The sequence below is a fragment of the Myotis davidii genome, unplaced genomic scaffold, assembly GCF_000327345.1.
Source record: "Myotis davidii unplaced genomic scaffold, ASM32734v1 scaffold738, whole genome shotgun sequence".
Lineage (NCBI taxonomy): Eukaryota > Metazoa > Chordata > Mammalia > Chiroptera > Vespertilionidae > Myotis > Myotis davidii.
The window spans coordinates 298,126-317,033 of NW_006289824.1; the positions used below are offsets into that span (position 1 = coordinate 298,126).

Below are 18,908 nucleotides of genomic sequence, written 5' to 3' on the forward strand. Positions count from 1 at the left end.
TAAAATACATATTCAAGAATAGTACCATTTCCCAAATGACTCATATATATTTGACTAGTGTACCCATTACATTGAATTAAATTCTGCATCTAGGTTTTTAGGTTATGGCAAATTTTTTTTATAATTGCAAATTGACCTTTGGATGTCATAACCTACCTAAAAACTTATCAGTTATTTTAGGGACTTCAGTGATTTATAATTTATTTTAGATTACTTTAGATTTATTTTTTTCCATCTTGATCTATTCTCTCTTGTATTTTTCCTTAAATTAAAAAAAATTATATAGTCACACATATATTCATTATGGTAGGCATAATTTACATATTAATGTGCATATGTGCATATTTGTGTATCTATTTATGTATATATCTATATATTTTTTTCCTCACGAAGATTGTAAAATCTTTTAGTAGGTTAGGGATTAAATATTGTCATTTATTTATCCTACCAGTACCAGGTACCTAGGCACTTTCTAGATTAGAGCATTGACTTATTTAAACAAATTTTATTTCTATAATTTCTTTTTTTGTATCCCAATTAAATAACACCTTTTTTGGTATTTTCTTTACACTCACCAATATATTTGTATCTCCTTTGTGACAGATCTTTTCAATATTTGAACACTGAAAATTGTACTATGCCAAAAGGTTCTGAACTAGTAAATCAGAGTTTTAATAAATCAATTTTGGGTTGCTGAAGTGATTAAGATTGCAGGGAAAGTATGCAATTTAGAAATTTAATATAGAATTTGAGGAAAATTTAAACTTATTGGGCCTCAATTATTATTTTTTTAATTCAATATATCTTATTATGCTTTGGAGATTACATGACATATAAACGTGGGTCACAGTACCTAACATGCAGGAAGGGCTTGGCAAATGCTACTTTCCTTCCATTCTGGAATTTCTATAGGTATCTAAGAAATAAAATTTAATGTTCAGCCAGAATCATGTTTATTCATAGATTTTGGTAATTTGACAATAAAATTAGATGAGCATGTGGCATTTATAAAAAAAAATAAAGTTAATTACATTGCTTTTTAAAACCATGCTTGTCTTTTGTATCACTCTATTTTTTTAAATATGTTTTTATTGATTTCAGAGAGGAAGGGAAAGGGAGAGAGAGATAGACACATTAAGGATGAGAGAGAATCATTGATCGGCAGCCTCTTGCACGCACCCTACTGGGGATTGAGCCCTTAACCCGGGCATGTGGCCTTGACTCGATTGAAACCTGGGACCCTTCAGTCCACAGACTGACACTCTATCCACTGAACCAAACCAGCTAGGGCTCACTGTGACTTTTGAAGCAAGTCTCTTTCTAAAAGAATGGTATAAAACATTAAATAATCCCAAGTAGTAAAAGAGCTTATACCATTGCCTTTTAATAAAAGCTCAAATCCTTAAAAAAAATTTTTTTTGTAGACCAAATTACCATTATCAATTTAAAACATGTCTCAAATGGCAACATAATCCTGACAGGAGGAAGTCATGGTATTTGAGAATATTTAATGTTAATAGTTCATGCAAGAAATAACATTAATGTTACTTTTTTGCCCAAATTGCAGGAACAATATGAATTATATTGTGAAATGGGCTCCACTTTCCAGCTCTGTAAAATTTGTGCTGAGAACGACAAAGATGTCAAGATTGAGCCCTGTGGGCATTTGATGTGCACCTCTTGCCTTACAGCATGGCAGGTATAATCCAGGTTTAATTAGCAACGTGAATTCTCCCTTATATTCCTTAGCAATATCTGTCTTTTCAGTTTTCCTCATCTTGATTCAGGAAATAATACTGAGAAGTGTTTTGTGTGAATAGTTGCTAAAAAAATTCATATGTTTAAGTTTCTTTTATGTAATACTAAGTGTCCGGTGCATGAAATTCGTGCACTGGGTGTGTGTGTGTGGGGCGGGGAGTGTCCCTCAGCTCAGCCTGCCCCCTCTCACATACTGGGAGCCCTCAGGCATTGACCCCCATCACCCTCCAATCGCAGGATCTGCCCCTTGCCCAGGCCTGGCGCCTCTAACAGAGGCGTCAGGCCTGGGCAGGGGACCCTCATTTCCCCCCATCACTAGTTCTGCCCCCAGCCCAGGCCTGATGCCTCTGGCCCAGGTGTCAGGCCTGAGCAGGGGACCATCATATCCCCCCAATACCCGGCTCCGCCCCCCACCCAGGCCTGATGCCTCTGCCCCAGGCATCAGGCCTGGGCAGGGGACCCCCAGGCCCCCACCCAGGCCTGATGCCTCGGCCAGAGGAGTTGACCCTCATCACCCTCCGATCACCAATCACCGGATCGGCCCCTTGACCAAGCCTGAGGCCTCCCGCAGAGGTGTCAGGCCTGGGCAGGGGACCCCCAGCTCCCGTGGTTGCAGGCTCCGCCCGGGTTTCCGATCACTGTCAGTGGCAGGGGGCTTCTTCCTGCTTTCCCTTTCACCTCCCTGCATTGTGCCTACATATGCAAATTAAGCGCCATCTTTGTTGTCAGTTAACTGCCATCTGAGTTGGCAGTTAATTTGCATCTAGCCCTGATTAGCCAATGAAAAGGGTAGCGTCGTACGCCAATTACCATTTTTCTCTTTTATTAGTGTAGATGATATTTTTGTTGTTTTCATATTTCTCCTTTTGCATGTGTAAGTTTATATTAGTTTTAAGTAGTCCTTCTATAACACTATTGATTTCCAAAAGTCCCTTATCTATTACCAATTAACTACATTTACATAATTTACTGTAGATCAGAATCTACTTATAGTGTGTCAGATTCCAAAGCAAAGTAAACTCCAATAGATAAAGCGCCTCTTCTCCTGAGGTGGTGTAGCTCCTGTCTCACACAGGTCTGTGGTTGCTCCGTAAGGCTAAAATAGGAAAATCAAACCGTACATGCTTCCGAAATACTTATAGTTCCCACAGAAACAGGCATTACATTTTTCAGTTTACAGAAACAGAATCTAAGATAAATTGCAGAATCTAAGATAAATTAGGCAGATGTTCAATAAATATAAATTGATTTGATGTTTTTGAATAAGACCTAGAGAATAATTGGTTTCCCCAAGGGCTTTCTTACCCGTTTTTATCTGTAATGAAAGGTGAGATTTTAAAATGGCTCTTTGGACAGATTTCCAATTTTGCATATGCTCCAAATACCAGAATATATTGCATATCCTCCAATATCCAGAATACTTTCATCAAGCCATTTTTAAACTGCTGTTTAATATAATCAATGTTGAAATGAATATTGTTGATAGGGTTTAGTTAGAAACGAAATAATTAACTTTCAAGCCTTTTTAAAGACTTGCAGTTGAGTATATAATTGACATCCCTACCCTATTCTTAAGCCCTCTCAGTCCTGATCTTCTCTCCACCCCAGAAGCTCTGCCCTCCTGAGGAAGGAAGCCTTAGGTTCAGGGAAGGGTGCAGACTAGAGGAGCCGTGATGCCTGCTGCACTCATTACTTGGTAACCAAATATAATGACTTTCACTTTTTCACCATCTTATAAAAAGAGGCTCCTACTTCCTGAGAGGATACTTAAAAAATATATGAAGAAAAAGAGGAAGACCTAGGAAATGAATTACAATGCAGTTACGTTTTCAAAGCCATTCCTGAACTCCTGATGTCTTTGTAGCCTCAGTAAAAATTGTTGAACATTCTTATACTTCTCTCTTTTAATATGCATCAAGGTTCTATTTTACTTTAGTTCTCCTTGATATCCTTGCCATGATTTCCCTTTATTCCTTCATGATGATGGTGAATTTTACATAGTGTAGGAGAAGTTGCAGGAAGGGGGATGCTCAGTATGGTGTCAGGAAGCTCATTCTCATCTTCTGGGCACATGTTTAAGTAAGTTATCTAATCTAATAAAAGAGACACATGCAAATTGACCGCACTTCTGCTACGCCCCAAGCCACGCCTACCAGCCAATCAGAGCAACTATATGCAAATTAACCCAACTAAGATGGTGGCCGGCAGCCATGGAGCTGGAGCAAGCAGGAGGCTTGGTTGTCCCGGCAATAGAAGAAGCCAAGCTTCTCGCTTGACCTTCCCGGCTGTGGGCTCTGCTCAAGGAAACAAAGTTTCAATTATAGAAGATAAACAAATCCCAGATACCTGCTTCCAGCCAGCCTCCACTGGGAGCTTGGGTGGCTGGGGGCCGTGGCCAGCCTGCAAACAGTCATCAGCCCCTAACCCAGGCTGGCCAGGCACTCCAGCGGACACTCCCATCCTGAAGGTGGTGTGGCCAGTCTGTAAACGGCCCTCAGCCCCTCACCCAGGCTGCCCAGGCACCCCAGCGGGACCCCCCCCTGATCCAGGACACCCTTCACGGCAAACCAGCCAGCTCCCATCCATGCACCAGGCCTCTATCCTATATAATAAAAGGGTAACATGCAAATTGACCCTAACAGCAGAACGACTGGGAATGACTAGTCACTGTGACACACACTGACCACTAGGGGGCAGATGCTCAATGCAGGAGCTGCCCCCTGGTGGTCAGTGCACTCCCACAGGGGGAGCTCTGCTCAGCCACAAGCCAAGCTGATAGCTGCCAGTACCGCGGTGGTGGTGGGAGCATCTCCCACCTCCTCAGCCGTGCTGAGGATGTCCTACTGCAACTTAGACCTGCTCCCCACTGGCAAGTGGACATTCCCTGAGGGCTCCCAGGCTGCCAGAGGGATGTCTGACTGCCAGCTTAGGCCCAATCCCCCCAGGGGATCCCAGACTGCAAGAGGGCACAGGCTGGGCTGAGGGAACCCCCCCCCCCCCCAGCCGAGTGCACAGATTTTTGTGCACTGGGCCTTTAGTCTTAACAATAATGGTTTGCAGACTTAAAAATTTCTTTTTATAAGTAACTTACAATAAATTTAGTTAAGCTGAGAAGGCAAACTGTTTGCAACTGTGTTTCAAATGTATCGGTAGAAAGTGCTAGACATGTTTCTGATGTGCCGCATTGACTGGGATGGGACTACTTATGGTGCTTTGCTTTATTTGGTACCCACTCAGCATTTCAGGGCAAGGATTAAACTGACTGAGGCAATTATGTGTCACCCTTTGAATTGACTTAGCTTTGAGTGTGGTAGTATGGTTCTCACAGGTACAAAAAAACTAAACATTTGCATTCCTCTCTAAAGAAAACCAAAATTTTAGGCTGATATAAACTCAAAGTACTTTGCCTCCTTGGATGGCCTGTGCATTTTAGCCTCTACTCAGAGCCCTGGTCTTAGAGCAGAGACATGCAGGCATATTGTAGGACCTGGCAGCTTTTAACTTGATACTTACCTCATACTTGGAAGTTGTGGGTTAAAAGTTCCCATGAGTTTGGCAGACACCTTTGATTAACTAAGGTTATTGTTGAAAGCATTGTACAAAATAGCTGTTTACCTGTGGCCTAGGGAGAATAAAAGAGGATGGCTGGATATAAAAGAAACAAACAAAAAAGATTTCATTTTACTTTCTGTATACTTCTTGAAAGAAATATATCTTTTAAAATGTCAGGAGCAATACTATATATTTTACATAGTAAGTTTGCGCACTATTTGCAATAGGTTGTTATGTGCAAAAGACATGGGACTAGTTCCCAGTTGTCATTGGTGTTTTATTACTCTTTGCACTTTGCATTGCCACACCTTTTCTGTGTATTACTATGCATTCCAGATAGTGCAGTTCCTCTTGCTAGTAGCAGATCAATTCCTTGATTCACTTCATGGTTTTTCATTCTGGCCTAATGGCCTTATATGAGGATATGTCCAGTCATATTCATAAATTATCACCATTTTCTATTTCTCTGTTTTACTTTGAAATAATTCTGTTTTACTTTTAGAAATTGAGGAAGTGCATCAATTGCCAAGCACTGAAAACAGTCTGAGTAAAATTTTAGAAGAAGCTATGTAAGACTATAGTAATAAAGCAGTCATTTACTAAGTAAAGTAGACACAAAAGATGACAAATTCAAAAGTACTCAGGTTGAAATAATTGAAATAAATCACACTCATGGCATTAGATATTAAAGTTATTAACATCTTAATCGGATCATAGAATTTTGCATATAGATTAATGAAAAGTATGCTAAGGAATCATTTCAGGATTATTTTTTAATTTTTCCCACATAAGACTGTTCATGATTAATAGACATTTTTCTGGTATATGTTCCTGTGAGCTCTTACTTCATTGTATTCATTTTGTAAACATTTACATATTTACCTGTTTCTCCTCTAGAGTGTGGATTGCTTTACCTATTTTAGAATCCTTCTCACTGCATGAGCATCTACCCACTTACACATTGGTAATTACTTAGTAAATACTTATGACTATATCCTATAGGTTTTGTAAAGGAAAGAGAAGAAGGGGGCTAGATTACATTTAATAAAAAGACATTGATACTGTAGATCTATTGGGAAAAGCTTTGTAATGTCTTAGTTCTTTCTATTTCTCTTCTTAGAAGTAGCTGTAATCTTTTCAAGTAATTTTTATCATGCTTAAGCTGAGAATGAATCCTAAGAATTTTAAACCTCAGATCTGATCCATTTGTTCTGTTCAGTAGCTATGTGATTCCCTTCAACTTTTCACATTTTTACTTCTTCCACTTATTTTTGAGCCATGTTATTTTACTTCTTTTGCTTGCAATAATACACTACCCTAGAGGCAGTAAGACCAAGTTTCTATTTGATTGCATTTTACACCAGGAAACATGCATTGTGACCCCTTGTTCCAAGTTTTCTCCACCTTGAAGAAAATTGTTCTTAGGCCAAGGTTTGAGAATTCCAGAGTGATATTCCATACATAGTCTTAGTGGTTAAAGGAAACTTCAGCTACTGAACATTTCTACTTTGGGTAACCTGAATATTTCTACATTCACATACAGATTTCATACCATGGTGCTTCCTGCTAACCAACATATCTGTTTGGCAGCTTTCATATTGTTGTATGAACAGCAGTGTTTGATGATCATTTAGACATGTGATTGCAAAATGCCCCATTACTGAGTAAAAATAAAAGTCTTATAATGTCAATAGTTGACAAACATTAGCTATTCTAAAATCCTCACATTGTAGCCTCAATGAGCTGCTCACTGACCTTACCTAATTGATAGTTACTATGAGAACAAAGTTATTGAACAGTCCCATAGTTCTACAACATATTGCCAAAAAATTGTATCTAAACTTATAGATATAACTGAAAATGAGTATTAAGTCTCTGGATAGGAATGCATGTAGTTAAAATAATATGACTCATTTGCAACTTTCTCCTTATTTGAAATGGTACAGGGCTAGAGTCCATATTTTCTTTTTTTAAAAAATATATTTCATTGATTTTTTTACAGAGAGGAAGGGAGAGGGATAGAGAGTTTGAAACATCGATGAGAGAGAAACATTGACCAGCTGCCTCCTGCACACTCCCAACTGGGTATGTGCCCGCAACCAAGGTACATGCCCTTGACCAGAATCGAACCTGGGACCCTTGAGTCCGCAGGCCTACGCTTTATCCACTGGGCCAAACCGGTTAGGGCTAGAGTCCATATTTTCTGACTTGAAAGCCAGTGGTTTTGTTTTATATTCTTATTCATTTTTTCTGTGGAGAAAAAATTAAGTTTTTATACTTAATTATGCATGGGAATAATATGTTATTTTGTTTCTCTTAACTGGGTTGGTAAAAGCAGCAGTGGATAGTTTCACCATCATTCTGCAAGATCTCAAATCCATTCATTCATTCACTCAGTTACTTATTTAGGAAACATTCCTCAAGCAGCTGCTATTTCCCATGTTCTGTGCTAATCTCTGAGCTAAGAAAAGCACTAAGAAACAGCCCCTACCCTCAAGTTAAAATGAAATCTGTATGTTTTATAAAGGGGCATGATATTAATAATTACTTGAAATGAACATCCTGTTATCCTTCAAATTTAATTATGCATCTGAGATATTTGTTGTCACTTTCTATTACCTTGGTTGACCGTGCTGATACAGAAAAGATTTTAAAGGCTGCATGTCTGCCAAGAAGCTTTGATAAATCTGTCCGAGTCCAATTGGAAAGATTAAACCCTGACCATAAAACATTGTGCCTGTGTGAACTTTTAGCAAGTCATTCTTCACCAGCTTTACCTACCTACTTTAGTTTAATTGAAATTCATTGGAGACTTAAATATTATGTAATTAACAGAAACCCTAAGAAATGCACAGTAGCAGTGTCAGTTGTTACAGGCTGCAAGCGGTTACTCTTTAATTGCTGTCATAATGGCCCATTAGTCATGCCTCAGAAGGGAAGGGGTGTCAGATACTTTTTTCTCCTGAAACATCTGTGTTATTTAATAAATTGAATAAGCAAGTCAGAGTTTGCACAGAATACTAAATAAGTTGAATAATCACCTCTCTAGAGGCATTCTTTGAAACAGTATCTTGCTGGGTGTGGCATTTCTGTTCTACTCTAGGTGGTAAAACTGGGATGGTTTTATTTCAGGTCCACACTTTTCCTCGGATTTTAACAAAAAAGTTTTCTTCTTTACCCTGAATTCCTGTACATTTTCCTTTTTGTAATAGCATATTATGCATCAGTGATATTGCAGGGTTACCACATAAAGTGTGAAGTAAGGAATAGTTTTCCTTCTATGTTTTTTCCAGGAATCTAGATAATGGCTTCTTGGCTAATGAATGGCACAAAGAGCATGCTCCTCAAATATTACTTCCAAAATAAAAATGGGTACACATATATCAATTGGATTTGCAGTCTTATTTTGCATTACTGCTAAGGATTTTAATTAATTAAAAGGAAGATTAGTTTTTCCCTGTGATTTTGCAAAATAATTTAAAGAAAGACATAGTAGCCTGCAAAACAGTAATTCACAAAAAAGTCAATAGATGAAAATCAATAAGCTCTAATTTTAATATGACATGTGATTTAAAAGATTTATGGATGTTCTGTGTTTAGACATTCATAAATTGCCAGAGGAAAAATAAATGTGTAGCTCTCTAAGAGAGATAAGTAGCCAGCACTACCACATTTAAGGCAATCTACACTAATAAAAGAGAAACATGGTAATTGGCGTACGACCGCTACCCTTCCCATTGGCTAATCCCCCTGTCACTCACAGAGTAGGGCCGAAATATGCAAATTAACTGGCAGCCAAGATGGTGGCCGGCAGCCAGGCAGCTGATGCGAACAGGGAGGCTTGCGTCTTCAGTGATGGAGAACTCCAACCTTCCCCGCCTGACTTGCAGGCCTCTCAGCTGCAACTCTAAGCAACTATGTTGCGAATAAAGAAGCTAAAAAAAACCCCAGAAACCTGCTTTACTCAGCGGAGCTTCAGCCAGCCGGACTGCAACATTGTATCAAATACAGACGGTAAACAAAGGCCAGAAACCTGTTTTCAGCAGCCGAGGCCTCAGACCTAAAGCTGGTCCAGAATAAAAAAAGAAAAAAGAAAAAAAGGAGGGGTTGGAAGCTTCAGTCCCAGCCTGAAAAAAGCCCTCAGACCCTCAGCCAGTCTGGCCAGTCACCCCAGTGGGGACCCCCACCCTGAAGGGTGTGTGACCAGCGGCAAACAGCCATCATCCCCTCACCCAGGCTGGCCAGGCACCCCAGTGGGACCCCCACCCTGATCCAGGACACCCTTCATGGCAAACCAGCCAGCCCCACCCATGCACCAGGCCTCTACCCTATATATAGTAAAAGGGTAATATGCCTCCTGGCACTGGGATCAGGGGAGCCATGAGGCCTCCCGGCACTGGGAGCAGCGTGATAGGGGGCAGCGCCCAAACCCCCTGATCAGCCCTGCTCTGTGCATGACAGGGGGCGGTGCCCCCACTCCCCAATTGGCCCTGCTCTGAGCCCGACCAGCGGCTGCACCTAGGGATTGGGCCTGCGCTCTGCCACCCACCCTGCCTAAGCCAGCAGGTTGTTATCTCCCAAGGGGACCCAGACTGCAAGAGAGCACAGGCCGGTCTGAGGGACCCCCCCTTCCCCCGAGTGCACAAATTTTTGTGCATCGGGCCTCTAGTCCTATATAATAAAAGCCTAATGTGCTAAGTGTCCGGTCATCCATTCGGCTGTTGAAGCAATCAAAGCATAGTATGCTAATGATTTGCTAAGGCTACTCAACCACTCACTATAACGTGCACTGACCACCACAGGGGAAGATTCTCTGACTGGTAGGTAAGCTTGCTGCTGGGGTCTGGCTGATCATGACTGAGCGAGATGGGCCAGACACACCCGGGAGCCCTCCTGCGTCCCTCCCCAGCCCTGACCCTGCACCAATGGGGTTCCTTGGTCTGGCCTGTGCCCTCTCGTAATCCAGGACCCTTTGGGGGATGTCAGAAAGCCCGCAGGCCAGGTCAGGTACCCCACTGGTGCACAAATTCATGCACTGGGCCTTTAGTAAGAAATAATCTTTTATTGTATCTTCAAAAGCAGCCAATTTCTAGCGAAATTTCTAGTGAAATTTTGTAACCTTGGTATTGCAAATAATATTTACTTTAAGACTGTTACATATCGGCATTTATGTCTTTGATTACATGTTGTGTCTTTTTGTATTTGATAAAATGTTGGAGCTCCTCTTTTACTTTGGGATTAACGTAGGGCTACTTGAGTTGTCCAAAAATGTTATATTGATGTCATGAACTACAGTTTATAATTCTATAGATGACAGGAATGAAAGGCATGAGACCAATATAAATAAATTAAATTTGATAAACAGATGCTTATCTCTGAATCTAGTGACTACAGTAAATAGACACTCACTGTATTATGCTGTGACTTGCTGTACAGTAGCAGATATTGGCACTTTGGAAACATTTTCAGTTGCCTCTAACTAGAGCCTCTGATAGGTGTTTTAAAAGTTGGCTCCATTAAATAAAATGCTTTCAGAATGCCAACTCTCATAAGCTTCATGCATTGAAGTTTTAAATTGGATTCTAGCAAATATTTCCCCCAAAGCTCTTACTATGTAAAAATATATATCTCAGGGAATATTATAATTAGTACAACAAGGTTTGCATCTTCATATTAAAAGTTGAAACTTTTCAGTTAGAGCAGCAGTTCTCAACCTGTGGATCGTGACCCCTTTGGCGGTCAAACGACCCTTTCACAGGGGTTGCCTGAGACCATCCTGCATATCAGATATTTACATTATGATTCATAACAGTAGCAACATTACATTTATGAAGTAGCAACGAAAATAATTTTATGGTCGGGTCACAACATGAGGAACTGTATTTAGAGGGCCAGAAGGTTGAGAACCACTGAGTTAGAGCATACAGAATATTTATTGATTATAGTAGTTTCTTTCATTTGAAACTTGCAACTTGAACAAAATACTTTTTTTTCATTTTTGAATGATCAGTAGTAGGCAGCTATTTTTAAACTTTATTTTAACATAGGCTATGAACCTGAGGTAACATTGTGATATTATAATATCATATAGTGGTATCATAGTGATAAAAGATTAGGATCTTAAAACAGACTTCTGGGATATAATTTCTTATTCTGGGATATTATTTCTTACTGCTAAACGGTGTGACCTTCCTCAAATTATGTAAACTCTCCATTTTCTTGTTGGTAAAATGTGAATAATTTTACCTATCTCAGGATTTTATGAGTTAATATGTGGATAGTGCTTACACTAGTGCCTACAATTTTAGTTACTATTTCCTAATATAGTAACTGATGGTATCACTTTATGAAGATATTTCATATTTCTGATTAATACTTTATATACACTGATAATTCTGCAATTTTTATTTATTTTATTGATTTTAGAAGAAGCAGGGAGAGAAAGAGAAACATTAATATGTCGTTCCACTTATTTATGCATTCATGTGCCGTGACCAGGAGAGACTGAACCTGAAACCTTGGCTATCAGGACAATTCTCTAACCAGCTGAGTTACCTGGCCAGGACCTGCAGTTTTTAAATTCATTTCATTTCAAAATGGGATTCTTATGAACTTCTTTCAGATGCTAAGATGTTTCCTCAGTTATCTTACTATATTCTTTGTTATTGAGACTGTTTTTATAGTAATTACTAGAGGCCCTGTGCCAGCCCACCCTGATTGGAGCTGGCCGGGGTAGGGCCATGTGCGGTTGGCCGGCTGTCCCCACCCCCTATCGGGGTGGGTGGGGCCCATTGGGGCCTCGATCGGGCCAGTTGGCCGCCACAGTGTGCATCATAGCAACCAGTCGTTCCAGTCTTTGCGGACATTCCTGTGGTCTAGTTGCTTAGGCTTGTATATATATAGATACCAACTGGAATTCACATAGCACTTTGGAAAGCTTTGAAATAATTTATCTTGCTTTGTCTTTAAGATGTTCCTTAAAACATACATTCTCTCACACCGTACAAATAAGATGAAATGGCTTATCCAGTGTCACATAGCTGCAATTGGAGGGTGTAGTATTCAAATCCAATTGTTCTGATTCAGAGAGTCTATATTCCTTTTCTGATTCACTGTTTTTATGAGCCTCCCAAATTAAAACTAGAAGTTTTAAGTCTAGATTCACCAATGTCTTCTCCCTTGCCCATCATAAAAGATCACTAAACTAAAGATCTCTCCAACCCTGGGTTATTTAGTCTAAGATTACTATTAACAATCCTCATTCATTCTTTTATTTATGCTTTTAACAAGAAGTTATTGAGTTTCTGTGGGAAATATTATGCTCTGAAAATGCTTAGTATGGACCCAATATACTCTCAATGTATCTATCTATCTATCTATCTATCTAGTTATCTATTTATTTCTAATTGTTCCATGTTTAGAAAAAAGATTTATGGGAACTCTAAATCTACCTGAAGTATAACAAGGTAATGTAAATTAGACTATACAGAAACTACAAACACACAGTAAAAACATAAAACACACACTAACACGAGACTCATGAAGTCCTATGTATCCTCTCAGGTCCTCCATATATTGTATATATGTGAAGGTATGAAGTGCTTGATCTTAAAATGTGTCCTCAACTAATCATCCTGAGAGCAAATAAATTGTACTACATATAATGTTTATTGTAAAAAATGAAAGTACTTATTGAAGAGATAAAATCCATGTGAACAGTATTTAAAACAGAAAGGATATGGAAGGTCACTGACATGATGATAATGAGATGACTCTGGTAGCATTTATTAAGATTTTTAAATAAGATGTTATTAAGGAATGGTAAATTTGGGAGGGAAATAATTTTTTTCCTATTTTTTGTCAATGTTGATTTGTTCTCAGGTTACCTAAAGTTATATTTATATTTAATATAATTATAGCAGTGATTTTCAACCTTTTTCATCTCCTGATATTCATAGACTAATTACTAAAATTCTGTGGCACATCAAATATATACTTTTTGCTGATCTGACAAAAACAAAAACTTGTATAATTTTTATTCATTCATGCCAAATGCCGCTTGTTGTCTTAGATGTTGTGATTATTTTATTTGACAATCTAAGGGAAAAGAGGTCAGTGCCCCTGACTAAATAGTCAGGTATTGCATGTTTTAAAAATTTTTGTGGCAGACCAGTTGGAAATTGCTGATTTATGGTATTAATGGTTGGCATATATCTGAATGATTTTATTATGAGCATATCACATAGTTAAATTTCAGATGAGCTTAGTACTCCTGATAACTTCTGTATCTTTTGTTTTGGAGGTATTTGAGGAAGTGAAATCTACTGAGTCAATTAGAATGGTGGAGTCCCAAGTACTTCCTCTTAACATTCTCAGAATGTTAATATGTTGGAGGCTAGAAAAAGAGTTATTTATTGGTCTTTCTTTTTCTTTAACGTATGCTCCTTGATCTTGCATTAACTATATGTTGACAGAAACATTATTTTAATTATTGATGCCCAAGCTGATGAGTTATTATATGCCTGTGGAAGACATCCTTCATGGGTAGTCAATCAACTATTTAACAGAAACCAAGGCAGAGCACCAAGGTGGCATTTGAGAATTTATGGTGAAACTTAATTTGCATATGACAGTAGTCAGTTTACAGAGAAAGAGGGTGAGTGAAGTCCTGTTACAGTAAATACCACTAGGGAGACACATTTAGCGCGATCTGTTTGCAAATCAAAAAGGATGTACATTGCAGCTGTTGTTTTGATCTAGTGAATAATATTAACTCTCAACAAAGATAAAGCTGAAGATATCTTTTGTGGTATATACATAAAACAGCCACTCTAACACACATCAGTGATTTGTATAGCATTTCAGGTTGGAGAGATGAAGTAAAACCTAAATTGGGTTTTAGATTAACTGGTCCCAGTCTTTTTCTTTTATCATCAAGTTGTTATTGCCTTTCAGCCCTTCCCTTTCCAAACTTAATCTTTGTCGTTACCCTTTGTTTGGAAATAGATGACAAACTGTAAATCATTTTTAACCAAAACAACATGCAAATTGACCTTGAAGTTTCTAAGAGAAGCCTTTGGAGCTAAGTATAGTGGCTCACACATTCTTGGGAATGCACTAAAAATAGTATGACTTTAATGTTTTAGATTGAGTGGACTAATTTTAAGTAATAATTATATTGTAGTTAGACCTTAAAAGATTTTCTGTTTGTAGATAATACAGACTAAAACATTTACAGATGAATTTATGTAATGTGTAGGATATGCTTCAAAGTAATCCAAGAGTGGAGGAAGCAAGCAAAAGTACAGGTGAATCAGGATTGGGTGAATTGATAATGGTTGAAGTTGTGTGATAGGCACATACGGATTCATTATACTTTCTCTTCTTTTGTATATATTTAAATCTTTCTCTAATATTTTTTTTCAATGAATGAATGAATGAAGTGTCCACTTACAGCCCAGAGTACTGTTTTCCATCCTCCATACAGCAAAGACACAGGGAACATCAGCTCTTTCACATCCTGCTCTTATATTAGAACAACCCTTTTGAAATTATTTTATGCAGATCTGTAAGAAAATTCCAGGAGTGGCACACAATATAGATCCCTTTTGACTTTTATAATAAGGGGATTTACCCAGATGATAATATATATTCAATGTGTACTTAAATTTAATGTTCTTTTTATTGAAAGGTTTAATTTTGCTTAAATATTTACTCCTGTGCTAGAAAATATCAGGTTACGACATTTTCAATTTTATCATTCATAAAATGTGGAGCAAATAATATATAAGTTGCCTCTAAGCCCACCTGAGCATGTGTGGAATTAACATCACATGTGCTCAGTCAGGTCCGGTGGGCTTTGAGGCAACTTAAGTATGTATTAGCATGTCTATATATTTTTTTCACCACTTTGTTTCAACTGTTTTACCATTCTAAGTAAGGGAATGTTTCAGTTTCTTCTCATTAACAAACCCAAAGATGTGTTCCTTTGATAATTTCTTTGGCAATGTAGATGTTCAGTTTACTGATCTGAGTGACAATTGGGAAAGAACTACCTACCTACCATAGAGGGGTTGTTCAGTCATTGTCCCGTGAGAGGAGAGTGAGAGTGTTATTCCACAGTTAGTCAGTGTGTCACTGTAGGGCAGGTAGATCACCAGTTTCCCATCATACTAAGGGGGTGGGGCAGTCTTGAATTAAGTACGGAATGGTTTCTTTAAAGATGTCAGTTTCCTTTGCATCCCTTCTCTCTAAAATGGTTCTGATTCATCCCATTTCTGCCTTTCAATGATTTTATAACTTTCATTTTTTCTTAAATGAAACACTGCTAAATTCAGGGTAAAATGCAGAAACAAAAATATAGTGGTGAATATAGTATATAATCTATTTTCCTTTTTTATGTATATTTTTATTGATTCAGAGAGGAAGGGAGAGGGAGAGAGACAGAAACATCAATGATGAAAATCATTGATGAGCTACCTTCTGCACACCCCGTACTGGGGATCAAGCCCACAACCCAGGCATGTGTCTTAACTGGGAATCGAACCATGACCTTCTGGTTCATAGGTCGACACTCAACCACTGAGCCATACACCAGCTGGACACCATCTGTCTTTATGAAGCAGCGTAATCAGCAGAGCAAGAGAAAAGTCTTGTCCTATTTTCCTGCTAATTGGGAATTCTAAGGGCAGTTAGTTTTGAGAAATGGAATTGGGAGACTGAATAAAACCTTTATTAATTACCAATAAGTAAATTTATGTCCCAAAAGTATCTGTACAAATCTTTTTGTAGTATCTAGTTTAAAAGATGAGGGGCAAAGCTTGCTATGTCACATAGTGTTATTTTCCATAGGAGCTGTGCCAGGATGCGGGCTCTCAGGACAGATTATGGCTTCTGAATGTAGATTTACTTTATTTTTCCCACTGATTACTTATAAATCAAGTTTTTAAAAGACTGAGGCAATTAAAGTGGCAATATTTAGCCATAGTTTTATGCACAGGAATTTTTCCAGAATGGATTTTAAAATGGATTATTCTTATAGTTCTTATTATTTTATTTATAATGAACTTTTGTAAAAAAATGTTCTTTTTATAAAATGTTTAGTATTGGTGCCTTTTTTAAAAGAGGGACATGATTCAACTTCTTGTTTTCTGCAGCACTAAAGTTTTGATACATTAAAATTATTAGTGAAGATTCAGGAAAATTAGATTAGGTTCCTTTTCTTTGGCAAAGCAAACTTTTTTAAAAACGGAATTTTTCTTTAAAAGTTTGAAATTAGAAAGACTGTACATTTATCATATATTTTGGCTTTTTGTTCTATTCCACTACTGCTTCCCCTACCCCCACTGACTAGCCTAAAATATCTTTTTTTGCAACTTTGTTTTATACTTATAAAACTTCGGTTCCTCCCAGTACTGTTTTATTTAAACAAAGACCAATCAGCACATTTTATGTGTTTGTTCAGGAGTCAGATGGCCAGGGCTGCCCCTTCTGTCGCTGTGAAATAAAAGGAACGGAGCCCATAATTGTGGACCCCTTTGATCCAAGAGACGAAGGCTCCCGGTGCTGCGGCATTATGGACCCCTTTGGAATGGCGATGCTGGACTTGGATGATGACGATGACCGAGAGGAGTCCTTGATGATGAATCGGTTGGCAAATGTTCGAAAGGTAAAACTGGAAAACATAGATTTAATTAGGGTGGTTTGTGGGCATGAAAAATATATAATGGTGTTACAGATGCAGTGTGACTGAGTGTGTTTTGGAAAGAAAGATTCAGGCATCAAAAGGAAGGTGAAGCTACAAGGTATGTTGACAGGATGATAAATTCATAGGATGTGAAAGAACTGTGGACTCAAACTACATTCTCACTGGTAATAACTTCAAAATGAGAGATGGTGAGAGCTTTCATATAGAACTATACAATAGCTAAGACTGGTAACAGCAGAATGTGAATAAACATTAAGAAATAAAGTTATTTAAATTGGAAATGATGAAACTGATTAAAATTAGTCTTTGTTGAAGTCTAAAAGAAGTGTCCAATAAAGTTCTTTTCTTCCCAGGAAAGTCAGCCTTCTGTTGGCTAAGAGGTCACATAAGATTTGCCTTTGTGCATTTACCATAACTGTGGTTCACTGTTGCTGACTCACAAAATTGACTTTGTGAGTTCACTGAGAATGGATGCTACTGCCCAGTTGGAGTTTACCAAGCTCACCAGAGACTAGTCAATGAACCAGAATGCCAATTGAGCAATTTACAAACTAGAAATAGAATGATCAAGAGAGCTAGACTCTAGATATCAAGCTAATTTCTGTACAGTAGATGCATGAATTTCAGGTTATATTCAGAACTTCTGTGCTCTCAATGTCAGCGAAATGGCAATGAGTGGTATTAAAGAGCCTGCAAATACCATATGAAGGTGCCCGCCAACTCGTGGCAGGCATGGCTAATCAATCATGGCCCTCTTTCCTGCTGTATTCATACTTGGCCTACACAACCTGTGGGACCTCCACTACAATTCATTAGGATTTGGCAGGTAACAAGAAACCTATTTGCCAGGGTGGAGTGCTGATAATGTGAAATGGCATCAAGTTGTATTTGCCATATGCATCTCTTTCTGGTAGGAAATCACTTGAAGCAGAGAACATAAATGGCTATTCAAATGCAAATTTAAAATAATTAAAATTTAATAAAATTTTAAAATTTCATTCCTCAGACACACTTGACATATTTTAAATGCTTAGTGGCCACTTGCATTATGGCTACTGTATTAAACCTGACAGAAATAGAACATTTTCTATAGGTATTGAAGTATCTAATGAAGGTACATATAATAGAAGTATCTAGTAGATAATTCTGTTGGACAGAGTTTCATTAGATCATTCCTACAGGCTTTACTGGAAGAAACTAGGTCTTGGTGCAAAGTACATTTCATTTAAATTTAATAACCTAATAATCTTAGTTTTGTCTGGATATATGACTGTGATTTAGCACTCGAATCAGCAGACTATGGCCTATTTTTGTTTGGTTTTCTGTAAGCTAAGAATGATTTTACATTTTAAATGGTTATATATTTAAATGACTTTACAAGTACCTATATAATTTCCTTGACTTGCAAAGCCTAAAATATTCACTATCTGGCTCTTAAGATATAGTCCCCAGGCCTAAGGCACTATAAGCATTTAAAGAATGTTTATTGAATGCACAGATAATAGGGAATGATACAAAAGTGTTTTAGAAGCAAATAACAGGTCAAGTAGTCCAGGTGACTTAGATGATAATGTTTTCTAGCTAGAAAAAGGGCATCTCAATCTTCTTTACTAAATGGATTTTCTTCTTTCAGTGATTCATGTCAGGGGAGGTCTTAAGAGCAATTGTTTTAAGAATTTTGTACTCTTTATTGCTTGGGGGAAAACAGTATTTGCCATGTAGGATTTTGGGAAAACTTGCATTCTGGGCCTATTTCCCACTGAACAAGTTGAAGCTTGAGCTCTGTTTCAGGAGGTGCCCTGGCTAGTGAAAAGAGTCACTGGTAACATGAAATGAACAGAACGCTGAAGGTGGCTTGAGTGGTTTTCCCTACCTCTTTAGCACTGTCTTG

At 38.2% G+C, this 18,908-nt stretch overlaps 1 protein-coding gene across 1 annotated transcript in view; it reads left to right on the plus strand.

Moving 5' to 3' along the window:
* CBLB (Cbl proto-oncogene B, E3 ubiquitin protein ligase) overlaps positions 1–18,908 on the plus strand; it is a 226,773-nt gene that overhangs the window by 130,241 nt on the left and 77,624 nt on the right. The window contains exons 8-9 of the mRNA XM_006762650.2: positions 1,568–1,699; positions 16,775–16,978. Coding sequence (XP_006762713.1) covers positions 1,568–1,699; positions 16,775–16,978 — 336 coding nt within the window. The remainder of the gene's footprint in view (positions 1–1,567; positions 1,700–16,774; positions 16,979–18,908) is intronic.